Below are 27,878 nucleotides of genomic sequence, written 5' to 3' on the forward strand. Positions count from 1 at the left end.
CCCGCAGCCTCTGGGGTCAGTGACATCATCCTTGAAATTTGAGGGTTAAAGATTTGTAATCTGTTCACAGGTATGTTACATACCTGACAATTGAATAGTCTAAGCTAAATTATAAATGGGTAACTTACTTTGCCTTCCTTGAAGCAGTGTCAAGAGCATAGGCCTCTAATCAGACCACCTCATTATATACTTCTGTCCTTGTTCTAACCAGATGGATGGCTTGAAGGAAATTTCTGTCTACTGTGATTTTTAAATTTGGAGATCCATGTTTTAAGCATCTATTTGTTGTTTTTGTTTCCCCTCTGCCTATTTTTTGGTTTCTACCTCTCTATGATTGTTTGATTGACTGCTGGGCCCCAGCAGCTTCCTGATGTTAGTTCCCAGACCAGGGATCAAACCTGGACCCTCTGCACTGAGAGCACAGAGCCCTAACCATTAAACCACCAGAGGATACCAAGACTGCCCCTTTCAGGGCTAGCCAGTTCTTAGAGGTAACAGACTACTCGTAGGGGCTATTCCTTTCATCTGTAAATTAAACAACCCCAAACCCCTAATAGAAACCCCTTCTCTTTCTGACTCTTATACGTCAATAGACTATACTTCTCATCCCCCTAACGGCCTGTGCCAGGCAAATAAGGACAGCCTCCATGCTCCAAGGCTTGACAGTATTCAGACTAGCCAATACCAAGCCGTTATCCTGCCTTGCCTCGCCGTTCCTGTCGAAAACAAGCTCTGGGTCGCGCTTTGTTTGCTTCTGTCCCCTGACCCGTCCCGGTCTTCCCCGCTGGGCCCTTTGCGATGTTCCCGTCTCAAGTTTCTAGGGATCTGTGGAGCGTAAATTTGCCCCTTTGTGTCAGTTATTACCATTTCTGAGTATCTTACTGTGGTAGATTCAACAGTTCCTGGGTATATTTCTAGAACACGCACGAAACATATTACAACGTCCTCGTAAGGGCCTACAAGGCTCTACACAGGGAGCCTGAAAGTGACACTGGGGATGAACACAAAGCAGCAGATGACAGAACTCCAGGGTCAGGATCCGAGTGTTATACTCCTTTCTGGTTTGCACGGAAGAAAACTACGTTACCCAGAAGTCTGAGCGCCGCGTGTTTGCGCCGGTACTGGGCCAAAGACAGCTGAGGATGGGGGTGGGACTTCCGGGCCTTTTAATGCCTGTGCGTCATCAGTCGGTGTCCAGCGCGTGCCTGGGGCTGTAAGGACGGAAAAAGCGGCCCGGCCGCATTTCCCCGGCAGGAGCTGGAAAGGCCGGTGAGGAAGCTGTATCTCACCTCCGCGTCGGTCAGTGTACGAGCCTGGCATCCCCCCCGGGTCCTCCGTCACGGGGGTGTCTCCTGAGCGCTCGCCGGGGTCCCGATCCATCCCCACAGCTCTGACGCGATAGCCTGGGCCTCTACGCCTGGGCTACTGAGGCTCGGAGAGCGAAGGTCCGCCTAAGCGTGGCCCGCCCTAGGCAGGATCCGGCCGGCGGGCGGTGGATCCTGGAGCCGCCTCTTTGGCCCCACGCTCTCCACAAGACCCCGCGATCGCGGCGGCGTGGATGGACCCGAGGCGGGTGAGTGGACGGCATTTTTAGCATTGCTGGTTCGGAGAGGACTCCTGGGCGAAGAGGAGGCTACGTAGCCGTCGGGTTTCTCATTGTCCTTGTTTATTTGCAACAAGAGGCTTGTCATTTATCCTCAATCTTAGCACCTTGCCTGTCTCGGTCAGGTGTGTCATCAGTGCGTGAAGGATAAATGAGGCTTTTGAGGTAGAAATTGCTAGGCAGTCAGTGTACAACTCTGAGACCTGGGTCTTGTTTTCAATAAACATCTCGCAACCTACTCCAGTACTCTTGCCTAGAAAATCCCATGGACGGAGAAGCGTTGTAGGCTACAGTCCACGGGGTCGCAAAGAGTCGGACATTACTGAGCGACTTCACTTTCACTTTCCATTAGCCTAAAGCTAAATAAACCCTTTGTCCGGAATTCCTGGACTGTGTCCTTAGTCTGATAAATTATCAGCACTCAGATCCAGGGAAGTAATTAACTTCTGTTCCATATGCCTGAGAGCAAAACAACTGGTGATCATTAATCTTAAACCCATATATCTGGTCCTTTGTAAAATGGCCAGGAGGCATGAAAAAGCGTGGCGACTTAATCCGAGGAGCAAGAGAAGCCATCAGATCAGATCAGTCGCTCAGTCGTGTCCGACTCTTTGCGACCCCATGAATCTCAGCACGCCAGGCCTCCCTGTCCATCACCAACTCCCGGAGTTCACTGAGACTCATGTCCATCGAGTCAGTGATGCCATCCAGCCATCTCATTCTCTGTCGTCCCCTTCTCCTCTTGCCCCCAATCCCTCCCAGCATCAGAGTCTTTTCCAATGAGTCAACTCTTCCCATCAGGTGGCCAAAGTGTTGGAGTTTCAGCTTTAGGATCATTCCTTCCAAAGAAGTCCCAGGGCTGATCTCCTTCAGAATGGACTGGTTGGATCTCCTTGCAGTCCAAGGGACTCTCAAGAGTCTTCTCCAACACCACAGTTCAAAAGCATCAATTCTTCGGCACTCAGCCTTCTTCACAGTCCAACTCTCACATCCATACATGACCACTGGAAAAACTATAGCCTTGACTAGATGGACCTTTGTTGGCAAAGTAATGTCCATGCTTTTAAATATGCGATCTAGGTTGGTCATAACTTTCCTTCCCAGGAGTAAGCGTCTTTTAATTTCATGGCTGCAGTCACCATCTGCAGTGATTTTGGAGCCCCCCAAAATAAAGTCTGACACTGTTTCCACTGTTTCCCCATCTATTTCCCATGAAGTGATGGGACCAGATGCCATGATCTTTGTTTTCTGAATGTTGAGCTTTAAGCCAACTTTTTCACTTTCCTCTTTCACTTTCTCAAGAGGGTTTTTAGTTCCTCTTCACTTTCTGCCATAAGAGTGGTGTCATCTGCATATCTGAGGTTATTGATATTTCTCCCGGCAATCTTGATTCCAGCTTGTGCTTCTTCCAGCCCAGCATTTCTCATGATGTAGTCTGCATATAAGTTAAAAAGCAGGGTGACAATATACAGCCTTGACGTACTCCTTTTCCTATTTGGAACCAGTCTGTTGTTCCATGTCCAGTTCTAACGTTTGTTTCCTGACCTGCATACACGTTTCTCAAGAGGCAAGTCAGGTGGTCTGGTATGGGACCACCGTATATACAAAATTAAATTTGTTTTAATTTTAGATACTTTACTAAATTTTGAGGTACTTTAAACTTCAGTGAATATGTATTTTATATGTGGCTGACCATCATCAGTTCAGTTCAGTTGCTCAGTCGTGTCCGACTCTTTGCGACCCGACCCCATGAACCGCAGCATGCCAGGCCTCCCTGTCCATCACCAACTCCCGGAGTTTACCTAAACTCATGTCCATTGAGTTGGTGATGCCATCTAACCATCTCATCTTTTGTTGTCCCATTCTCCTCCTGCCTTCAATCTTTCCCAATATCAGGGTCTTTTCAAATGAGTCAGCTCTTCACATCAGGCGGCCAAAATACTGGAGTTTCAGCTTCATTATCAGTCCTTCCAATGAACACCCAGGACTGATCTCCTTTAGGATGGACTGGTTAGATGTCCTTGCAGTCCAAGGGACTCTCAAGAGTCTTCTCCAACACCACAGTTCAAAAACGTCCATTCTTCAGCACTCAGCTTTCTTTATAGTCCAACTCTCACATCTGTACACGAATACTGGAAAAACCATAGCTCTGGTTAGGCGGACCTTTGTTGGCAAAGTAATGTCTCTGTTTTTTAATATGCTGTCTAGGTTGGTCATAGCTTTTCTTCCAAGGAGCAAGCATCTTTTAATTTTATGGCTGCAGTCAGCATCTGCAGTTATTTTGGAGCCCCCCCAAAATAAAGTCTGTCACAGTTTCCATTGTTTCCCCATGTATTTGCCATGAAGTGCTCGGACCAGATGCTGTCCGTGATCTTAGTTTTTTTAATGTTGAGTTTTAAGCCAGCTTTTTACTCTCCTCTTTCACTTTCATGAAGAGGCTCTTTATTTCCTCTTCGTTTCTGCCGGAAGAGTGATGTCATCTGTGTATCTGAGGTTACTGATATTTCTCCCAGCAGTCTTGACTCTAGGTTGTGCTTCACCCAGCCCAGCATTTCACACGATGTACTCTGCATATAAGTATTTAACTGCATATTTAAGTATTTAACTGTATAATTAACAATATACAGCCTCGACGTACTCCTTTCCCAATTTGGAACCAGTCTGTTGCTCCATGTCCAGTTCGAACTATTGCTTTTTGACCTGCGTACAGATTTATCAGGAGGCCAATAAGTTGGTCTGGTAGTCCCTTCTTTTTAATAATTTTCCACAGTTTATTGTGATCCACATAGTCAAAGCCTTTGGCATAGTCAATAAAGCAGAAGTAGATGTTTTTATAGAACTCTCTTGCTTTTTCTATGATCCAATGGCTGTTGACAATTTGATCTCAGGTTCCTCTGCATTTTCTAAATCCAGTTTGAACATCTGGAATTTCTCGGTTCATGTACTGTTGAAACCTGGCTTGGAGAACTTTGAGCATTACTTTGCTAACGTGTGAGATGAGTGCAATTGTGCAGTAGTTTGAACATTCTTTGGCATTGCCTTTCTTTGGGTTTGGAATGAAAACTGACCTTTTCCAGTCCTGTGGCCACTGCTGAGTTTTCCAAATTTGCTGACATATTGAGTGCAGCGCTTTCACAGCATTCAAAGCACAGAATGACACATCATTCTATCACCTCCACTAACTTTGTTCGTAGTGATGCTTCCTAAGGCGCATTTGACTTGACTTTCCAGGATGTCTGGCTCTAGGTGAGTGATCACACCATCATGGTTATCTGGGTCATTAAGATCTTTTTTCTATAGTGCGACTGTGTATTCTTGCTACCTTTTCTTAATATTCTCTGCTTCTATTAGGTCCATACAGTTTATGTCCTTTATTGAGCCCATCTTTGCATGAAATGTTCCCTTGGTATCTCTAATTTTCTTGAAGAGATCTCTAGTCTTTCCCATTCTGTTGGTTTCCTCTCTTTCTTTGCATTGATCACTGAGGAAGGCTTTCTTCTCTCTCCTTGCTATTCTTTGAAACTCTGTATTTAGATGGATATATCTTTCCTTTTCTCCTTTGCCTTTCACTTCTCTTTTCTCAGCTATTTGTAAGGCCTCCTCAGACAACCATTTTGCTTTTTCACATTTTTTTCTTTCTTGGGGATGGTCTTGATCACTGCCACCTGTACAATGTCACGAACCTCCATCCATAGTTCTTCAGACACTCTGTCTATGAGATCTAATTTCTTGGGTCTGTTTGTCACTTCCACTGTATAATCGTAAAGGATTTGATTTAGGTCATACCTGAATGGTCTAGTGGTTTTCCCTACTTTCTTCAATTTAAGTCTGAATTTGGCAATAAGGAGTTCATGGTCTTGGCCACAGTCAGCTCCAGGTCTTGTTTTTGCTGACTGTATAGAGCTTCTCCGTCTTTGGCTGCAAAGAATATAGTCAAAGTGATTTCGGTATTGACCATCTGGTGATGTCCATGTGTAGAGTCTTCTCTTGTGTTGTTGGAAAAGGGTGTTTACCATGACCAGTGCGTTCTCTTGGCAAAACTCTGTTAGCCTTTGGCCTGCTTCATTCTGTACTCCAAGGCCAAACTTGCCTGTTACTCTACATATCTCTTGACTTCCTACTTTTGCATTCCAGTCCCCTTGATGAAAAGGACATCTATTTTGGTGTTAGTTCTAGAAGGTCTTGTAGGTCTTCATAGAACCGTTCAACTTCAGCTTCTTCAGCATTAGTGGTTGGGGCATAGACTTGCATTACTGTGATATTGAATAGTTTACCTTGGAAACAAACAGAGATCATTCTCTCGTTTTTGAGATGCACCCAAGTGCTGAATTTCAGACTCTTGTTGACTATGAAGACTACTCCATTTCTTCTAAAGGGATTCTTTTCCCAGAGTAGTAGATATAATAGTCATCTGAATTAAATTCACTCACATCAGTCCATTTCAGTTCACTGATTCCTAAAATGTAGATGTTCATTCTTGCTGTCTCCTCGTTGACCACTTTCAATTTGCCTTGATTCATTGGCCTAACGTTCCAGGTTCCTATGCAATATTGTTCTTTACAGCCTCGCACTTTACTTCCATCACAACTCATCCACAGCTGGGCCTTGTTTTTGCTTTTCGCTCAGCCTCTTCATTCTTTCTGGCGTTTTTTCTCCACTCTTATCCAATAGCATATTGGGCACCTACCACCTTAAGGCCTTCATCTTTCAGTGTCATATCTTTTTGCCTTTTCATACTGTTTATGGGGTTCCCAAGGCAAGAATACTGAAGTGGTTTGCCATTCCCTTCTCCAGTGGGCCACGTTTTGTCAGAACTCTCCGCCATGACCCATCCATCTTGGGTGGCCCTACCCAGCATGGCTCATAGTTTCAATGAGTTAAACAAGGCTGTGATCTGTGTGATCAGTTTGATTAGTTTTCCGTGATTCAGTGTGGTGGCTTTTCTTGTTTTGGAGCACAGGCTCAGTGGTTGTGGTGCACGGGCTTAGTGGCTCCAAGGCATGAAGGGAAGGGATCTTCCAAGGCCAGGGATTAAACCCTTGTCCCTTGCATTGCAAGGTGGATTCTTAACCACTGGACCCTCAGGGAGGCCCTATTGCAGCTCTTAAGTAGCAGAAACTAACAAACGGTAGGTCACACCACAGCCTGTACGTTCACTCTCTCCTCTGGAACCGTGCCTGGAGTGCCTGGAGATGATACCCATAAAGTAAACTTTGCAAGCCAGGCAGGCTTCTTTCTGGTAGACAGTTTTGGCCTGAGCCAGGAACATAGCATTTCGGGAGGTGGAAGTGTGTGGACCAAAGGCAAAGCATGCTGGCTGTTCCGGAAGCCCTCAGAGGGTCTACACAATTGCCAGGATCCTCCCCGCTCCCCCATCTGCTGAGACATGTGAGAAAGATACGATCTTTTCTAGCAAAGGAGAAGTTATAAGAAATAAAAAGCGGTTCATTCTTAGGACACTTGAACAGAAAGGTGTATACCCGGCTTATAAATAAGATTCCTAAAATGGCAGCTAGTTGCCAATCCTTTGTTCTTTTCACTCCCTGATTCTCCTTCCTCACCAGGATGTTTCGGCGGGCTAATTTCACGGGCTTTATCCTGGACATGAGGAAAGAACTAAAAGGGTGGGGAAAATAGTTACTATAAATCATCCAATCAAAAACTTAGATGGCCTCCGGGAAGATTGTAACTGTGTCACTCTCAGCCTGTGAGCGGCTGGAGGAGGGAACCTGCATTTTAGGAATGAAAACAGCAGATTTCCCACTCCGTGTGCTTACTCCCAGTCTTTTGTAGCGCACCCTTCTACAGAAGTAAAGACCGCCTTACGGAGCCATCTTTGATTGTCTGTCTTACTCCCGCAATACTGTTTGAGAGCATTTCCAGCAGGCGTGTCCTGGGAGGGCCAGACAGTGCGCTCATTTGCTGGAGGCTCCATCCTGCTCAGCCAGGACAGACAGACAGCCCATCCGAGGCCTGACTACAGCCTGCATCGTCCTCCTCAGTTCCTGGTCCCTGGTCCCGAGGCATTTCCTCCGGGACACGTACTGTCAGGTCTCAGGTAGAGATGAGCAGGGGTGGCTCCTGTGGATTCTCCCTGGGAGTCTCCAGGATTCAGACAGCAACGGGAGCCCGTCCAGGCCCGTCCACTTCATGGAGGTATCACCGCCTTGGGTCACGCTCCTATGAGGTGGGCGATGATGAGTCTGCTCTTCTGCCCACGTCTGCAGAACTACTTTCAGCGGTGGCTGAAGTGAATATAACTTCGAAGTTTACTTAAAACATCTCACGTCTTCGTTAACTGGGTTTTACTCTGCCAGTGGGTCAAGGGAACCTGGGTTTAAATCCCGCCTCTGCTCTCAGCTCATGTAAACTCTGGGTGAGCTGGTTGAGCTCCCTGGGCTTCAGATCCCATTACTAACATGAATTTGATGGCAGCACTGGCCCCATGGGGGTCAGTAGCCAGTCATGTGGCCAGTCACCCAGTGTTTCTGCTATAAATATTTTTTCTTTCGTTCTCATAAATGTTATCATTCAATGAGAGTCTTTGTGTTGACTCAGAAATTATTCAAGGTTCAGAGAAAGTAAGCGCGGCCCCAAGTTCGTTCCACAGGCAACTGTTGATTTAGGACTTTGGATTCAGACCTCAGAAACGGGCTTCAGAGCTGGGGACTCTCAGTCACTTCAACAAAACATGCAAAGCGCTCGCCATGAGGCAGGCACGCAGTGGGGACCGTTGGGGCCTGTGTGCTGTCACTGTGATCATTATTGGTGCTGGGATTTCATGTACATTTGCACCCTTTTTCTTTCTCATTTTTCTGACATCGTTGTGCCCTTAACCCTGTGTGCCCCACAGCCTCTGCAAACGGTGCTGACCTTGTGTCGCTCTCCATCGGCTCCCACATGGGAGGCTTCCGTCTCCTCCGTGGCTGCAGTCACCCCAGGTGGTGGCCACCGCCTTGTGTCCCGCGCCGAGCGCAGCCCGTAGGAGGTGTCCAGTCTCTGTGCCTTCGCCATGGAGAGGAATGGGCTCTGATCCCACCACGAGCCCCGAGACCAACCCCGCTGCCTCTTGACTTTCCAGGTGCCTGTTACTTACGAGGACGTGGCTGTGACTTTCACCCAGGAGGAGTGGGGGCATCTGGGCCCCATGCAGAGGACACTGTACTGGGAGGTGATGCTGGAGACCTGCAGGCTCCTGGTGTCTCTGGGTAAGGCCCCCCACTCTGCTTCTCTTCTCCCTCTGGCTCCAGGTCCAGCGGTCTGAGAAAGCCTCTGCGGCCCAGCCAGCCTCCTCCCCCAGAGCTTCAGTTGTTTTCTGTTCTCAGCCCTTCCTGCCTAGACCTCGTAGGTCTCACTGAGGGAGGGTTGGACCAGAAGCCTAATTTGCCTTTGGTCACAGCCCAAGGAGAAGGGTGTGTTGGGACAGAATGGGGGCATCTCACAGAACCCGGAGGTCGGAATTCCCGCTGGGCTGCCTAAGGGGCCGATGCAGTGACTTAGAGAAGCGTGTTCTGCCCTGGCTTCTGGGGCTCCCGTTCTGCCTTTCTGTGGGTTCGCCGTGTCGCTTTCTTTTTGCAGTGCTTCCTTTTTCTTTTGCCGCTGCAGCTACTTTACAGAAGGAAGTAAGTCTCCAAGTGCTTGCTCTCTGATGCCTGCACCCCCTACCTCTGTTTCCTTCCGCATGTCTGTCTTGTGCCTGTGTTCATGCTCTCCTCGTGTCCTTCTCCCACACACTGTCCTCAGAAGGTAAGGAAAGTAGGGCTGTTGGCATGAGTCCCTCAGAAAGCTTGATCCACTCAGAAGGCACATGTTGATCGTGAACAGCTCTCCTTGCATTTTTTGGTGGCGTGAGTCCTTTCTTTTGTGAAATCTTGACAAGAGTAAGTGATACTTGATGTTTGTACACGTGTCTCTATTTGATCCAATCACGGTGTGGGATTCCCACCCCAAGTTTTTATTTTTAGTAGTTTGTGAAATACTGAATTCAGGTGTCCCCAGGTCCGCCCCCGCCTCCAGCCCCATTTCCTGCGCTCTGACTCCCCTGCTCGTGTCACCCTCTCCCCACCACAGCCACTCGTCTGAGGCTGCTGGCCTCACACCCACCGTTTGCCGTTTCCCTCTTACTGGAGCACTTGGGAGACCAGGTCTGGTGCGAGGCCCCTGGCAGCGAATCCCTGCTCTGCTGCCCTGTCCGTGAGCGGTGTGTCCCTGGGCAAGTGACTGAACGCTGCTGTGGGTCCATTATCGCATAGGCAGTATCTCCTGAAGTAACACAGCGTCTTCCTCCCATGGCCAGCAGTCCTGAGGGTGAGCGAGTGCGGGTTAGCCGATGTGGACCCCCGCTGCTGTCACTGCCGTTAATGACGTCATCACCCTCCTTGTCAGGGTCATACGCTTGGACTCAGCATTTTCTGAAACAGTGCTGGGTAGCTCTGTACTTAAATAGGCCGGGTGCCAGAGGTGAGTAGACCTCCATTCATGTCATGGCTGCAGCGGGTCATTTCATCTGCCTGAGCCCCCGTTTCTTTATCTGTAAAATGGTGCTTATTGCAGTATGTACTTAACGTGGGTGCTGTAAGGAAATCCTGCAATAGAATTTTTCATGCAAGGTCCACAAGGACGGTCAAAATAGTACTTTGCTTAGGACCTAAAAGGACACAGATCTGTGCAGACATTTACCTTGTTCTTGAATGAACAGACTCAATATTTTAGATACGTATGTCGTTTCTTTTCTAAATTAGTTCGTAAACTTAATTCTTTTTTTTAATGCATTTAAATTAAATTGCTTGGCATAGTCCCTGGAATATGGTTATACCTGTAAATAATGTTTTTTTAAGACTTTTTTTAAAGTCAGTTTTAGGGTCACAAAATTGAGAGGAAGTACAGAGATTTCCCACAGTCAGCTCCCTGCACTGGTGCATGGGTTGTTGTTTAGGCACTCAGTCATGTCCGACTCTTTGTGACCCCATGGACTGTAGCCCACCAGGCTCCTCTGTCCATGGGATTCTCCAGGCAGGAATATTGGAGTGGGCTGCCATTTCCTCCTCCTAGGGATCATAGCCTCTTTCATTATCTGTGTTCTCCCTACATGGTACATTCGTTACAGCTGATGTATCTACATTAACACATAATGACATGAGGTCCATAGTGTGCATTAGGGTTTACTCTTGGTAGTCAGTGAGTTTGGATGGATGACATGTATCCACCATAGTATCGTACAGATTATTTTTGTGGCCCTAAAAGTCCTCTCTGTTCACCCCCAACCCTCACCAGCCACTGATCTTTTTTGACTGTCTTCATTTGTATTTTCCAGAATGTCACATAGCTGTAATCTTATAGTACTTAGGCTTTTCAGATTGGCTTCTTTCACTCAGTGACGGGCACCTGTTTCTTCACGTCCTTTCATGGCTTTTTGATGCTGAGTGATATTGTCTGGATGTGCCATAGTTCATCCACTTACCCACTGAAGAAATCTAAAGTGAAAGTGAAAGTCGCTCAGTCGTGTCCGACTCTTTGGGACCCCATGGACTGTCCACGGAACTCTCCAGGCCAGAATCCTGGAGTGGGTAGACTTTCCCTTCTCCAGGGGATCTTCCCAACCCAGGGATCAAACCCAGGTCTCCCACACTGCAGGCAGATTCTTTACCAGCTGAGCCACAGGGAAGCACATCTAGGTTGCTTCCAAATTTTGGCAGTTATGAGAAAAGCTGCTGTAAATGTCCGTGTGCAGGCAGGCAGGTTTTTAGGCAGACGTAGGTTTTCAGGACCTTTGGGTAAAGAGTGAGGACTATGATCGATGGACCCTGTGGTGAAGGTATGTTTAGTTTTTTTGAGAACCCACCAGACTTCAGAATGGTGGCATCATTTACATTCCCACCAGCTTGGAATGAGGGTTCCTGGAGCTCAGCATCCTCCACAGCCTTTGGTGTTGTCAGTGTTCCTGTTTTACCCCTTCTCGTAGGTGTGCGCTGGTGTCTAGTTTTAATTTGCATTTCCCTGATGACAGTCTAAAGGAAATCAGTCCTGAATATTCATTGGAAGGACTGATGCTGAAGCTGAAGCTCCAATACTTTGGTCACAGGATGTGAAGAACTTAACTCATTGGAAAAGACCCTGATGCTGGGAAAGATTGAAGGTGGGAGGAGAAGGGGACGACAGAGGATGACATGGTTGGATGGCATCACCGACTCGATGCACACGAGTTTGAGCAAACTCTGAGAGTTGGTGATGGACAGGGAGGCCTGGCGTGCTGCAGTCCGTGGGGTCGCAAAGAGTCGGACAGAACTGAGCGCCTTAACGTACGACAGTCTGTGGAGCGTCTTTTCATACGCTTATTCGCCATCTGTATGTTGTCTTTGGTGAGACGTCTTTTAAGGTCTTTGTTCTTGCCTTTGGGGAGGTGTCTGATAAGGTATTTGGCTCATTTTTAAATGGGGTTGTTTTCTTACTGTCTAATTTTAAGAAATATTTGTATTTTTGGACAACTGTCTTTTATCAGGTATGTCTTTTGCAAATATTTTCTGCTATCTGTGTGTGGCTTGTCCTCTCATATCTTTTGGCAGAGCAGAAGTTTATAATTTTTATGAAGTGCAGCTTATCCATCATTTCCTTCATGGGTTATGCCTTTGGTGTTATATCTAGGAAGGTATCATGTACCTATAGTCACCTAGGTTTTCTCCTATAATATCTTACAGGAGTTTTATGGGTTTGTGTTACATTTAGATCTGTGATCCACTTTGAGTTAATTTTTATGAAGGGGATAAGGTCTCTGGGATAAGCCACAGTTCAGTGAAATCTTCTCAGGAAGTGACATTTGAGCTGAGACCCAAAGAATGAATAGTAAGCTAGTCGGAGCAAACTGGGAAAAAACAGCCTTCCAGCTGCCAGGACAGCACATGCAAAGGCCCTGAGGTCACAGGGGGCATGACTCCTGACAGCCAAAGGGCAGACTCCTTAATTTGCATTGCCCTGTCCCTGAGCACATAAGCAGATGGGGTGAACATCTGCCTAGTGATGACTGGTGAGTCCTGGGCTCTGCTTTAGGATCTGCAGGTGCACTTTCTGTGTGGGTCCCGGTCCCTCCGCCAGCGACTTCTCTGCATCCCTGACCCCCTCATTGTTGATGTGTGTTTGGTTGCACATGACAGACCAGCTTCAGGCAGTCTGTGCCCAAAGGAAATGCATCATGTTGTCTAAGAAGCTCAGAGGGGACGCTGGCTCCCAGGTGGGGGAGCCAACCCAGGCGTCCATTTCTCCACATCCTTGGTCCCGGTGTGCAGGCCAGTCGCCTACAGACCTCGCGAGATGCTTCCCGAGGGCAGGAGCAGCTGACATGGTCACCTGTGGGCCTTAGCTGCCGTCTGTGGGACGATGGAGACCAGACTCCACAGCTGCCAGGTTGGCGCCAGCACCTGGGGAGCGTTTAAGTCCACTGGTACTTGGACCTCTCCCCACAGACTTTGTCTGACCTGTTCTGTGCTGGTAACGGGACACCCTGGGTGTTCCTGGTGTTCAGGGAGGCAGAGGAGGACCCTGACTCCACTGAATTAGGTAAAGTCTTCAGGAAATAGTCTGAGCAGTGCAGGGTTCTGGGGATCGGGGAGGGGTCCTGTCTGGGCAGCTGGCAGTCACATCTGCCGTCTTTGGGGACTGAGGGTGGTGTTCTCACATGTTTCCCAGGCGCAGGGTTCTGTTTGCCTGGAGGGGAGCAGCCACATGTTGGGGTCTCTTCCAAACCCTGCAGTCCTGGTCTCGGTTGAGAGGCTTCTTTCTTCTTCCCACATATTCCCCACATTGTCTTTTTTTCTCTGTGAACAGGATGTCCTTTGCCTGAGCCAGATCTGATCTCCCCAGTGGAGCCCGGCCCTGAGTCACAGACATCAGGGAGCGGGCCCACCCCCAGCTCCTGCTCGGGTGAGTACCCACAGCTGGCTAGGGGGGTCACAGCCCGTCCGCTCTGTGAGAATGTTCTTGTCATGGCCACTCTGGGCGCGCAAGGTCCCTGCCGCCTTTGAACCCGTGCTTGCCCTGCCCTGCGACGCTGCCGGGAGGTGTGGGGTGTGTCAGGTCAGTTCAGGCTCTCGGCTCCATGAGCGTGGGCTTACAGACTAGGTGTAACGCAGCACACAGCCTTGCGGCCCAAGGGTGCTCCGTGGTCTTTGTATGTGAGTTTGGCCCAGGTAAACCCAGCTGCTCAAACCAATCTCCACGGCACAGTGTACGGAAAAGGGCTCTTCTTGAGCCAAGGACCGCGTGGGTCCGTGGGATCTGTGAGCAGGCAGTTCTTCAGGGAGGCTGCCTTCCGTCATTCGTGTGGGCCCTCCAGGGTTCCTGGCATCCTGCAGCTGGCGCAGGGGTGACAGAGAAGAAGGGAAGGTGTCACAGCCATTGCCAACACGGTGTTTTCCCCCACATTCCACTGACTCGAAACTTGACCTTGTCATCTGGTACCCGGGGCTGGGAAGAGAGGCTGCATGTGCCCACGGAGACGAAAGACACGGTTTGGTGAGCGTGGTTTGTTACACTCTGTCCGGTTCAGGAAAACTGCAGTTGTGGTTTCTGCCTCATTGGGTGGTTAGAGGATGTACTGGATTGTGTGTGAAATTGCTCCTCACTGGGCCTGACCGTAGAGTGGCTCAGCAGACGTGAGCTGTTGGTGTCATGGGACTACTGCTCTTGAGTCAGGGCAGTGTCTCACGTTTCCTCCTGGACAGCAGGAGCCATTCTCACCTCCACCACCGACGCTCCCCGCATTGAGCGGACAGAGGCAACCCCTTGCTCTCGTCTTCTGTCCTCTTTGCCTAAACCTCAAGGCTCCTCACACTGAACACGCCCGAGAGAGAGCTCGGACCTTGCCCACTCCTCCTGCCTTGCGTGCAGGTCAGGAGGCAGGCGCACCTCACACGGCTCCTCGGCACCCCTGTCTCCACCAGCGCCTCCATCCAGGGGCACCAAGCCCTGGCCATTGGGCACGCACGCCTCTAGTCCGTCACCTCCACCAGCTGTATGAGACCCGGCCCCACCCTCAGCCCAGGCTTTCGGCTTCTGCCTGGGTGGTGCCAGCACGCTCCTGGCTGCTCTCCCTGCCTCTGCTGTGCCCCTTTGTCTGTCTGTCCTGTCTCCCACACTGACCCCCACAGCCTCTCCCCAGGCCCCGAGGCCTCAGCCCATCTTCATGTCAAAAATAGAGCCTGGCCCTTGTGCTGCTCCATCCTTAATGCTCCCCTTCACGGAGTGTCCTCTGTGTGGCTTCCGTCCTCGCCTCCCGCTGGCTGCTGTTTCCACACGGTGATGTCTGTGTTCCAGTACTGCTCTCTCACCCTCTCCCTGCCCCGTTTCCACATGTCTGTTCTCTGTGCCTGAGTCTCCATTGCTGTCCTGCATACAGGATCATCTTTTTGTTCTTAAATGACTCTCCAAGGTTAACCCACACGTTCGTGGTCTCCCACCTTCAGTTGGCATGCTTCCCGGTTAGGCCGGTGCACACACTGGACTACTCCATAATGAAAAGTTGCGTCTGATTGACTGACGTTTTTGCCGTGTCTGGCCCTCTGCTGCCCACGGCATAGGCGGTGTGTTGCTTCGTCTTCACAGCGGTCCTACAAGTTCTCGCTTTAGCTTTAATTTTCAAAAGAGGGAAATGAAGGCCTATGACATTTGAGTACCTTGCCAGATGCCATAAAGCTAACGTTGAGTTCTTTTGGAATTCGGGCCTAGGTTTTTGTGGTCAGAGACCATAATACTCACATGACCTCTAACTTCTGTTTGGTGGAGCCCAGGTACAGGTTTCACTTCATCGTTCTATGGGCTCATTGTCGTCACTGATTCATGAATGACCTTGACTGATTGATGTAGGAATGAAATTATTTCTCTGCTCATTCATTTCTTTTTGAACATAATGCACTTAACATCCCTAGACTCCAGTACGAGAACCTTGCTCATGCCCTCCTGTCTCAGCGTGGGCTGCTGTGAAAAGAAAGCCACAGCCCAGGCAGCTCAAGCAGCAGACTTGTGTCTGTCAGTTCAGGAGTCTGGGAAGACTGGATCAAGGTGCTGGCAGATCCCGGCTGAGGAGGGCCCGCTCCTCTGTGTGCAGATGACAGCTTTCTCATCCTGTCCTCATGAGCAAGCTGTCTCCTCTTTCTTCTCGTAAGGACACTAATCCCATCTCAGGAACCCTCCTCTCTCCAACCTTGTGTTCTCATGCAGGGCAGCTCCTTGGTTCTGGAAGACTGTGTGTGTGTTCGTTCTCTTTCCTAAGGCTGAAAGAACCTCCTAATTTTCTCTACCACATCCGTAGGTCTGCCCTTACCAGGAAGCCTCCGCAGCCCATTCTTGTCTCCCATCTGGGAGCTCTGGGTACCCTTTGCTGGCTCCCCTGTGCAGAGCACCATGAGGTGTGGTTTGGAGCACACTCACCACACGCAGTGTCGTCAGCCCTCTGTCTGCCCTCCTAGTCTCCAGACATTCTGTCCCCTGTCCATACTCTCCCCCTGGGCTTTCCCTTAAAAATTTTCAAGAATTCAAACAGGAGAAAGAAAGAAATTGCAAACCTGAGTTTCAGAGACCTGAAAAGACAGCAGGCTGAAAAGACGGCCACTGTCTTCATCCGACTCTCACTGCCACGGTGATTTAGTTTCTTCTACACTGCCATCACTTACGAGCCTTTTTGTGTATTGTCTTCCCTCCAGGTGACAACACAAAACCTGAGACCCCACAGCCTGCCCCTTCCCACCCAGCCCCATCTGAGGAAGTCTCGCCCCAGAAACGACCAAGTCAGCGGGCCTCAGGGCACTCCCAGCTGGAGCAAACCAAGGATGCAGATAGGCCATTGGAGATGCGGGAAGGTCCCCTAAGACCAGGGACAGGCCCCCAGGGGAAGGAACTCCCTGGGAAAGTAAACCCTGATCATCATGGTTTAGGGACAGATGACTGTCTGCCCTCGAGGACTGCACAGCAGCGAGTCCCTCCAGGAGACATTCTTTATGAACGGGAGTCACGTGGGCTGGTGAAAGGACCCCTGACTCATGAAGGGAACTTCCCCTGTAAGTGTGGGGAATGTGGGAAAGCTTTTAACACACATGGCTTCCTTGTTCGACACGAGCAGCTTCACTCTGGAGTGAAGCCCTATGGATGCACAGAGTATGGGAGAGCCTTCAGCAAGAGCACACACCTCCTCCAGCACCACCTGATCCCCACCAGGGAGAAGCCCTATGAGTGCAGTGAGTGTGGGAAGGCCTTCCACCGCAGGTCACAGCTCACAACGCATCAGCTGATCCACACCGGGGAGAAGCCCTATGAGTGCAGTGAGTGTGGGAAGGGTTTCTGTGACAGCACTAGACTCATTAAGCACTCCATCATCCACACCGGGGAGAAGCCCTACAACTGCCTCGAGTGCGGGAAGGCCTTCTACCGCAAGTCGTACCTCAAGGAGCACCAGCGGATCCACACCGGGGAGAAGCCCTATGTGTGCACCGAGTGTGGAAGGGCCTTCGTCTACTGCTCCACTTTCATCTTACATAAAAGGGCCCACACTGGAGAGAAACCCTATGGATGCAAAGAATGTGGGAAGGCCTTCAGCAGTCGGTCAAGCCTTAGCCGGCACTTCACCATCCACAGTGCAGAGAAGCCCTACAAGTGCACGGAGTGTGGGAAGGCCTTCAACCGCAGAGCATACCTCAGCAGCCACCAGCGGATTCACAGTGGAGAGAAGCCCTACACATGCGTGGAATGTAGGAAGACCTTCTGGTGGAGCTCAAGCCTTGTTCGACACTCCATCATCCACACTGGAGAGAAGCCATGTGAGTGAAGCGAGTGTGGAAAGACCTTAAGTCGCAGCTCATCCCTCACTCAGCGTCAAAGGGTTCATACTGGGGGAAGCCCTGTCAGTGTGACAGATGTGGGACAACCCCGCACACTTACCTCGTTCCATGTTTAGAGTTGAACCTCTAAGAACTCTTTCTGGGGAAAGACTTCTGCATGTAACCCCTGAGGAAAATCTTTTGCCAAGGAAACATCTTACTCAGAATCTGATCATTCATACCAAAGAGAAATCCCCTCATTTTTCTTCCCTGTGAGAAAATCTATTTGCAGGATATCAGTTGTCATCTAAAGAATCAGGTTAGAAATGGAGTCAGCCTAGAAACTTATTCTATATCTGAAAATTCACACGGGAGAGTGAGCCAATCTTTATTGTGCACTTAGCAAAGCCTTCAGGCACATCTTCCTCCTCAGTTTACACTGCAAAATTATCTCGGGTATTTAAACAAAAGAGGAAGAGACATGGAAGAGAAGAAGAAGTGCAAACACAGCTTTCAGATTTCCATGACGAGCCTGTGGCAGTTTGTCGTCCCTTAGTTTACCTGAGGTAAGAGGAGTGTTGTTGCAGAGATCAGAGGGCCGCGTTCCTTCTGTTTTATCTTGTATACACACGCGCTCCTGTCCACTGTCGGGAGAGTTAAACAGCTGAGGGTGCATCTGAAAAGATTCACTGAAAGTCACTTTTGCTTCCCTAGTAGCTCAGACAGTGAAGCATCCGCCTGCAATGCAGGAGACCCGGGTTTGATCCCTGGGTTGGGAAGATCCTCTGGAGCAGGAACTGGCAACCCACTGCAGTATCCTTGCCCAGAGAATTTCACGGACAGAGGAGCCTGGCAGGCTACAGTCTGGGGGGTTGCAAAGAGTCAGACACGACTGCGCAGCTAACACACACAGCTTTGTTCTACAGCATTGTCTCTACCCTTGAGTAGCCTGTATCTTTATGAGAAATATGAAGGCTTGACTTACAATACACTTTAATATTTAAGGAGATAAAGATATATGTATGGATGAACCCATTTTACTGAAATGATTGATATTTTTGAAACATAATGTGTCATGTGTCTTTAACCAGCTGGCACTCATACTTAATCTATTTATCTTTTTATTTGTCGTAGGGTGAGGAGGACAGTATAACTGTGCAACCTTCCCAGATGAATCCCAGTTCTTCCCTCTGATTCTTCTTAGGCTTCACGAACACTTCAGTGATTTTCTAGAAGTTGAATTGCAGCCACAACAGAACAAAACACACAGCTAAACTAAGCTAAATGATAGCACTACATTGAGAAGGAATCTCATTTTTCATCTTACAAAAGATTGTGTGAAGATTCACTGTCAAGTAAAGTGACTAGAATTTCACCGACTGAAACGAGCTTGTGTCAGTACAGCTACAGGTGAGTTCCACACGTGTCGCCATTGGCTTAGTCCCAGTGTAAGGACTGATGACTAATGTCATTGGTCAGGGTATTTTGAGATTCCTTCCTTTTATTTTTTTAAGCAACATGTGATAGTATTATTACCTCACATTAAGAAATATACTGTACAGAAAGGCATAAAAATAATCACGTATTCACTCTGAACGTTCTCAGGGCTTTTCAAATGACTCGATGTCTAGTTCTGTATGGCCGTCGTAGGCCATGTCATTTCTGTTGTGTTAATCTATGGCGTTATTGTGAAGGCCACTCTTCATGCTTTTCATGTCTTGTCTAAGAAGTCTTCAGCAAGCTCTAGGTTCTTAAATCTCTGATACGCGTTGAGTTGCTTTTTGTGTTAACCACGTGCAGTTTAGCTTGTGTTTGTCTTGCTAAGGATGTTCGGTTGTTCTGGCACCATTTGAATACTTGAGAAGACTGTCCTGCCTCTATTGAATTGAACTTAGTGAAAAAAAAATCTGTTGGGCATATTAATTTTTGGACTGTTTCTGAGTTCTTTATGTTATCCTACTGATGGGTGTATTTAAACCTCTGTCAATACATTATCTTGAATACTGTAGCTATCATTAAATCTTAAAATTGGATAAAGTACTTCCATCTTCTTTATGGTTTTTTTTTTCTTTATAGTTTTTAAAATTGATTTAGCTTCCCATGTCAATTTTTCCTTTGGTTTTCTGTTTAAGTTTTAACATGTGCTGGTGTATATATTAAAAACATCTTGTGGGATTTTTATAGAAATTCCATTAATCTATGGATCATTTTTGGTGAGATTTGGCGTCTTTATTATGTTGAGTATTCCACTCCATGAACATGGTATGTCTCTTCATTTATTTGGATCTCTGATTTATTTCATAAGTGTTTTATAATTTTCAGCTTATAGATCCTGAGCATATTTTGTTAGGTTTTTATTGAGTTTTTAACTTCAGTTTTATCATTGTCATTACTGTTATTGAGAAATATAATTAATTTTTATATGTTGACTTTGTATCCTATGCCCTTGCTGGACCCATTTATTAGTTCTAGCAAGTTTTTTGTGGGCAGATTCCTCAGGATTTTCTTCATAAGCAATAAGTTATCTATCTGCAGCTCAGCTCAGATGGTAAAGAACTTGCCTGCAATGCAGGGGGCCCAGGTTCAATCACTGGGTTGGGAAGATCCCTGGAGCAGGAAAGTGGCAAGCCATTCCAGTATTCTTGCCTGGGAAATCCATGCAGAGAGGAACTTGGTGGGCTCCAGTCCCTGGGGTCACAAAGAGTTGGACACAACTGAGCGAATAACGCCTGCGAATAGTGAGCATCTTATTTCTTCCTCCTTAGGTGTATCCCTTTTATTTCCTTTTTCTTTCTTTATTCTGCTAGCCAGAACTTCCAGTACAATGTTGAATAGAAATGATGAAAGAGGACACCCATGTCTTGTTCTTAATGTTAAGGGGAAAGCATTCAGTGTTGCTTGATCATTAAATAAGATGACAGTATGGGATTTTATGTAGATGTTTTAAAACCAAGTTTGGTAGGTTTCCCTCCTCATTTGCAAAGACCTTTCATTATGAATTGGTGTTGAATTTTGTCAAATACCTTTTCTCTTTCAGCTGATGCGATCATATGACTTTTCTTCTGTAGCCTGTGTATATGATGGATTGTCTGACTGGATTTGAATGTTGATCCAGCCTTGCATTTCTGCAGCAAACCCTGTAGTTACAGAATATGGAACACACACACACACATTCTTTTTGCCAGTATTTTGTCGAGAAATTTTATGTGTAAAATCGTGAGCATATTGGCCTATTTTTTTTGGCACTGCTGTCTGAATAATAGTGGCCTCCCAAAATGACCTTTGAGTGTTTCTCCCTTTTTCCCTCCCAGCCTAGTTGAGATTTTGAGAGTCGGTTTTCTTTCTTCTCTAAATATTTGGTAGAATTCTCTGGTGAAACCATTTTGGCCTGGAGATTCCATTTAATGGAATTCATTAACTGGACTTCATGAGAATATGTAGGGATGTCATTAGCTTTGATACATTGAAAAGCAAAGTTTCAAGTTGAATATCTTATAATGATTTAAAAACAGCAAAATTATGCTTTGAATAATAGGACTTGAGCACTTCAAAGGACGGTAGAGACCCTCTTCAATTTAATGATTAGAAAACTGAGGTGCAGAGAAGGCAGGTGACTAGTGCAAGCCCATATTCTCAAGATAAGGCCAGATAGTGTCCGTTTCTCCTAGCCTGTTGGAATTCTGCCCTTTATACTGCTTATAAAAGCCCTATCCAGTTGGCATTGAGTATGTGATTATTTTCAAAAAGCACATTTTGATGATCTTTGCTTCCTTCAGGCATAGGTTATTCTGTAACAATTTCAAGCACATCTTTAGATGTTTTCATTCACATCTTCTGTTACTAATCTGTGTCCTGTTTTATTTCACTGTTTTTTTTCATCCTATGCAAATTAGATTTTTTTTTTTATGGTCTGTGTATTGTCAGTTTTATATATATTTATTTTGTGCTAAAAAGAAAACATCCTGCATTTAGTGTATGCAGTTCTATATGTATCTTATCAGGCCAGATTTATTCATCTTGGTGTATGAACCTGGTAGAACCTTACCAATGTTATTCCTGCCTTATAAAAATAACTGAGATAGCATTAAGATGTTTCAATTTATAGATGTAACTTTTTATTCTTAGAGTAAAATTGTTTTACATAAATTGAGGTTTAAGATTGTATACAAATTTTAAAATGTCTTCCTGCTATTTTCTTTCCTGAATCTATTTTTCAGATGCAAATACACACTTTTGTATTTTGAATTTATTTAATAACTTAATATATTTATTTTCCAAATTTTTATTTGCTTTATCTCTGTAACATATCTTCAAAATTGTGACTTATAAACTGAATATTGCTGGATAGTTTTCAGCCTACTCAAAACTACTGACGACCAATTCAAACATTTATTACATATACATTTCATGTGATAGCTGGCATATCTGATTTAAAATGCATCTTCCTATTGTGCTTATATTTGCTTCAGTTCTGTGTCTTACACATTCTTTTAAAAATTATTTACATTCTAAACTTCACTTTTAGTTGGTAATGTATATACTTCTGTTTTATTAGTGTTTAAGGTTAAAAATTATAATACATGTCTTTAACACAACAAAGTATAAGTTAATATCTTAACCTTTTGCACGATGTAATGGATATTATTGAGGATCGCGTGGTAATTTCATTGTTCTCCTCAACAAGATATTGTTCATGTTTTACATAGATAATGAATTACCTGCATTTACTCAGAGGTGCCCTTTTCTTGGGTCTTTGGTCCTGTCACTGCGGACCTTTCACCTGGGATCATTTCCTTTGGCCTTAAATGTAGTTCATTGGAGTATAGTTGCTTTACAGTGTTGTGTTCTGTGTGGGTGAGTTATCTACTATTTCATTCTCTTTTTGAGAAACATTTTCAGTACATCCTTCCACTATGTCCTGGACCCACTATGTTGTATGTGACTGGAGGTGATTTATTTTGTGTTAATAGTTTCCTGGTATTAAGGAACAGTATTTGAACATGGTACAAGAACAACACATCCTAGAAATTCTAACAGGCTCAGTAATTAGATAGGGTTTTGAGTTGTTGGAATAATAAAAGGATGACTGTGTAGAATACATAGGAGAAATAATATGTCTGGTAACCAGATTAATGGATTGCAACATAAACTGACTAGATGACTAACAAACCCCGTTGTTTCTTTTTGGATGCCTAGGAGGTCAGCATGTCCCAGCTTTCCTTAACAGTTAACTCTCGGACCATGTGGATGAGTTGTGGCCACATGAATACAGGCAGAAGTGGTTGTGGATGCGTGTCTTAATTGTTCCTGCATTTGTGCACCCTTCTGGGAATCTTCTCAGTGGTTCTCAATCTCAAACCTCCCCAGGACTTAGTGCTCCCTTGGGTGCTGTAGGTTCAGAAGGTGGGTTGATGGTAATGATGTCTTGATGAGGATAGGTCCCGATGACCTGAAAAGCCTCTGAGCTTCCAGCTGGGCCATCTCATCATCACGTATTTGTACCCAAGTCTGCCAGTCCTCAGGGTCAGAAGAGGAGGACAGGAGGGCAAGAAGGAGGCCCTGGTTACTGGGAGCTTGATGATATGTCACCATGTCATAAACGTGAAACCATCGACTCCACTCCACTTGGACCTGAGGGCACTTAGTCCTGATGTGCCCAAGATCAGACTCTTAATTGTAATAATGCAACTCTTTGGGCATCGTGCCTACCTGTAGTTTAAGAAGTCTACCTGCTTTTTAGAGATAACTAAATATGGGTAGAAAAAAAGGTCTATGCAAAATATTACATACAAATGTGTGCTTTTTATGTAAAGCATTTAATCAGTACCTGAGAGTTTGAAAAGTCTGAAAGTCTAGTCGCTCAATTGTGTCCAACCCCATGGATTGTAGACTACCGTGCTCCTCCATCCATGGGATTTTCCAGGCAAGAGTACTGGAGTGGGTTGCCATTTCCTTCTCCAGAGGATCTTCCCGACCCAGGGATCGAACCCGGGTCTCCCACATTGTAGGCAGACACTTTACCATCTGCGCCACCAGGGAAGTCCCAGTATCTGAGAGGTTCCTTGCCAAGTCAAGTAATCATATTTTCATAAATAATGCCAACATTCTTGCAAAGAGGTATCCATGGCTTAGCCTTTCACAGCCTTGTATGTGAAAGCATTGTGTCTGCAATCCCATGGACTGCAGCCTGCCAGGCGCCTCTGTTCATGGGGTGGGTTGCCATTCCCTTCTCCAGGGGATCTTTCTGACCCAGGGATCGAACCTGTGTCTCAGACCCACATTGCAGGCAGATTGATTACCATCTGAGCTACCAGGGAAGCCCCATTCTCCAGGAGCTCTTTCCAATCCAGGGATCAAGCCTGGGTCTTCTGCATTGCAAGTAGATTCTTTACTGTCCTATCCACCAGGGAAGCCCCATGTTAATACTAATGACAGTAGTAATGTTCAGTCACTCAGTCGTGTCCAACTCTTTGGGATCCCGTGGACTGCAGCACCCCAGGCTTCCCTGTCATTCACCATCTCCCAGAGCTTACTCAAACTCATATCCATCAGGTCGGTGATGCCACCCAACCATCTCATCCTCTGTCATGCCCTTCTCCTGCCTTCAATCTTTCACAGCATCAGGGTCTTTTCTAATGAGTCGGCTCTTCGCTTCAGATGGCCAGGGTATTGGAGCTTCAGCCTCAGTCCGTCCAATGAATATTCAGGATTGATTTGCTTTAGGATTCACTGGTTTGATCCACTTGCAGTCCAAGGGACTCTCAAGAGTCCTCCAACACCACAGCTCAAAAGCATCAATTCTTTAGCGCTCAGCCGTCTTTACGGTCCAACTCTCACATCCATACGTGACTGCTGGAAACGATTTTGAACCAGTCTGTTGGTCCGTGTCCATTGTCTGTTGCTTCTTGACCTGCATATAGATTTTGCAGAAGGCAGGTAAGTTGGTCTGGCATTCGCATCTCTTTAAGAATTATCCATAGCTTGTGAGCTCAGCACCAGCCCGAGTTCCTCATGCCCTGCGTCTGGATGGGGCCCTAAGTCCTGCAGTGATCAGAGAAAGCGGGGCATTGCCCCCAGGCCTATGGCAATTTGGGCACTGTCCTTTAAGAGGAAGCCCCGCCCTGTATTAGGAAAAGTGAAGCTAAGTTATCTCCCAGTCTCTTCGCGTGGTGCCGAGGGGCAGTCGCCAAGGAGAAGGGAAATGGCGCAAGCGCGTGGGCACAGGCTGGGGTTGCACAGAGGCGGATGCCATCGGCACTTCCGCCTTCACCCCTGGGCCAATCACAGTCCGGGAAGGGCCGTTTCCGGCGGCCTCGGGGCGGGACTTCCGGTCTCGTTGCAGTAGAGCTTCTTTCCGGGAGCGGTTGATGGTTGAAAAGCGACCACGTGGACCGGAGCACAGCTCCGGGACCGTGTCTCTAGGGCTGGGCGGGGAAGGCGAGCGAGATAGCGGGCCTGTCTCCGCACCCCATCGGAGCCGTGACGCCCCAGCTCCGGCACCTTCGCCGTGACACTGTGCCCCCGTCTATGGGACAGGAGACTTCGCGCCTCGCGTTTGCCAGCCTGCGCCGAGACTGCACATTTCTGCAGGCCTCCACCCGCGCTCCGTCACCAAGGGCCCCGAGGACGGCGGCCTGGGCCTTTCGGGCATTTGACGTCATTTTTTTGTTGTTGTTTGACTTCATTTTATAGCGAGGTTTGGAGTTTGAGGCGCGGCCCGAGGTGTCTGCCCCGGTCTCCCGCCTCTCGGGGCCCCGTTCCGCCCACTGTGTCCCGTGGCAGTGGCAGGTGCGGCAGCGCTGATGAACCCGGCGCAGGTGAGTGGAGGGTCACCCAGCGCCGCGCCTCAGAGTCCGCGCTCCTGGCCATCGCTGCTGGTGTTTGTCCTGGGACTCTGCCTTCCCTTCTCCCGGTTCTTGGTCGCAGGTCTCTGGAGGGAGTCACTTCTGGGGTAGGGTACCTAATTCAGGCATATGAATAGATGCCTAAACTGAAAACCACGGGAGTAAATTTTGGCGCCATGTGCCGACTCTCAGGGGTGAGCCTGAGTTGGGAGTGATCAGGGTCTACATTGGACCTGGAATGACAGCCAGAGGAGCTAGACCTCCCTTCTGAAAGTTTGGAGAGAAGGTGGAGGTGATTTAACACATTTCGTTACATAGATTTCCTCTGGCTGCACAGAGGAGGCTGTGGAAGTGAGGCAGGGAGCCCCGGGAGGGTTGTGAGCCAAGAGCTTTAAGACCCAAGTCCTGGGGACTGGTGGGAGAAGGTGAGCGCGAGTTTGGATGACACCAGGACAACAGGCTGGCAGGAGAGAGTTTGAGGCCCGTCATACTGTACTTAGCTTAGGAAGTATTTCTGTCTGCCCACCTGCCTGGTTTCGCTCTGGGCTGCACGCAGTAATCAGAGGGAAAAGAGGAGAGAGCAACTACCGTGTGGTGCAAAGTCGGGCGTCTCCTCTGAGTTGGGAGACTAGGGAAGAGAGGGACCTGGGGTGCTCTGGGGAGAGATGCTCCCTGCCAGCTTATCTGTCCCCATCGTGGCAGGGCGGTGTGACCTTCGAGGATGTGTTCGTGTATTTCTCCCGGGAGGAGTGGGAGCTGCTAGAGGAAGCTCAGAGACTCCTGTACCGTGATGTGATGCTGGAGAATTTCGCACTTGTGTCATCGCTGGGTAAGTCCCTCTTTTAGTTATCTGTTGCTACCTGGCAAATTACCCCAAAGCTTAGTGCACTGAATAGACAAGCATTTATCTTACAGTTGCTTTGGGTAAAGAATCAGGCATATTCTACTTGGGTACCCCTAGCTTAGGGTCTTTCATGACCTTGCTGGCAAGCTGCCCAGGGTTTCCATCTGATCTGAAAGCTTAACTGGTGGTGAATCTCCCTTCAAGGTCATGCACGTGATCAGGAGGCTGTTGGCTGAAGCCCTGCCTCAGTTTCTCGCCATGTTGTGTTCTCCTTTAGGCAGGTCACAAGGCAGCTGATTTCTGAGATGACGGGCGAGAGACAGCATCCAGGAGAGAAACTGATATTTTTACAACCTGCCCTCAGAAGTGCCATCCCACAGTGTTTCATTATTTTCTAATGAACAAAATTATTTTCTGTTCATTATAAAATAGTGTTTAAACCCAGCCAGCACTCAGCTGGAAGGCGTTAAAAAGGACGTGATTCCCAGTTTCCTGAGCTGGGTGTTGTGTTTTCTCACGGGCAGTTCTGTCTCACAGTTCTGTCATGGCACAGCTTCTTTCCTTGTTCCCTGGAGTAAGAGTGTGAGCCCCAGGGCTGGGCGAGGGGCACCTCCCTCCTTTCCCAGAGCCGCCCCAACCTCTGCTGCCGGGAGCTTTGAGATGAAGTATTTGGGGGTGAGAAGTCTTACAGTCTGCCCCCGACATGCCAGATCTCTGGCCTCTCTGTGCCCCGGGTTCTGCCCACTTCTGCCATCTTCTCTGTGAAGGGGGTCTCCCAGGGTCACTACTGGCCCCTCATCAGCTGTTCTTTCCCATTAGGACTTGCAGTTTCCAGGTCTCATGGGGCTACCCAGCTGGAGCCAGAGGGGAGCCTGGGGTGCCTGAGGAGGTAGACACGGCTCTGGTCAGAGACGACCTGGAGGAGGCCCAGGCCTGGTGAGCGGAGGGCGCGGGCGTCAGGGCTGGCTTTGCTTTATAACAGCAATTTGCTCTGCGTCTCTAGTGTCTCCTTCCCCAGCTTTGACGCTTTGCTCACTTGTCACTTCTGCTCTGCCCTTAGGTACCTGTCCGTCCCACCCCCCTTTCTAGTCGCACATCTTATCTGACCTCCTGCTCCTCCATGCAGCGCTCCACAGCATTGGGTTTCTTTTAACATGTCATGAGATGTGCGCATATCCTTACATTTTCCTTAAACACTATCAGGCCAGATATTCTCTTCTGGGCCAGGTTTGATATTCTGTCAGGCCAGGTTTTTCTGGCCCTGGCTAGACCCTTTTTCACAGCACTCACCTGGCACAAGGAACCAAGAGCCTTGCTTGGAGACCATCTGCATGGTGTGGTTCAGAGAGCCCTTGGCCACACTGTGCCCCATCCTGGTATCCCCTCCTCCGAGGTCCCTTCTTCTGTAAGCGTCAGAGGCCCCTCCTCCTCCTAATCCTGGGCCCCATGTGAGGCCCGCAGTCCCACAGACCCATTGCCAGTTGTATCAGACGCACATTTGTTGCTGGAGGCCACCAGCTGAACGTGCGCTTCAGCCACATCTGTCTTCCTTCAGGTCGTTGGCACGGAGTGGCGGGTGTGGCTGCACCTTCTGAGCAGGGGGTTCCTGTGAGCCAGCCGCAGATGAGAACTGCCCAGGCGGAGCCCTCCACCCACCCGGCTCACCCCTGCGACATGCATGGCCCAGTCTTGAAAGACAGTTTGGCCCCTGGCTGAGCCACAGGGAACTCCCAGCAGGTGAATCATGGGGAGAGATTTCGGGTAGTGTAAACCTCGACCACATGCAG

The 27,878-nt window shown here is 48.0% G+C and overlaps 1 protein-coding gene across 4 annotated transcripts; it reads left to right on the forward strand.

The window, feature by feature from the left end:
* Positions 1-1,196: 1,196 nt before the first annotated feature.
* Positions 1,197-26,037, forward strand: ZNF543 (zinc finger protein 543). 4 transcript variants are annotated; one of them, XR_009491229.1, is made up of 6 exons: positions 1,197-1,573; positions 8,685-8,811; positions 13,421-13,516; positions 16,294-17,403; positions 18,538-18,813; positions 25,950-26,037. XR_009491229.1 is itself a non-coding variant. In XM_005219811.5 (5 exons), the coding sequence occupies exons 1-5, from the start codon at positions 1,559-1,561 to the stop codon at positions 18,540-18,542; spliced, it is 1,353 nt and encodes a 450-aa protein (XP_005219868.1). In that variant the 5' UTR covers positions 1,197-1,558; the 3' UTR covers positions 18,543-19,443. The 4 variants fall into 4 exon arrangements, 2 of the variants coding, with proteins under 2 accessions (XP_005219868.1, XP_059733248.1); XR_009491230.1 differs by lacking the exon at positions 25,950-26,037 and adding an exon at positions 25,096-25,205; XM_005219811.5 differs by lacking the exon at positions 25,950-26,037 and having other exon boundaries at positions 18,538-19,443.
* The last annotated feature ends 1,841 nt before the right edge of the window (positions 26,038-27,878 follow it).

Source organism: Bos taurus, chromosome 18 (assembly GCF_002263795.3).
Source record: "Bos taurus isolate L1 Dominette 01449 registration number 42190680 breed Hereford chromosome 18, ARS-UCD2.0, whole genome shotgun sequence".
NCBI lineage: Eukaryota > Metazoa > Chordata > Mammalia > Artiodactyla > Bovidae > Bos > Bos taurus.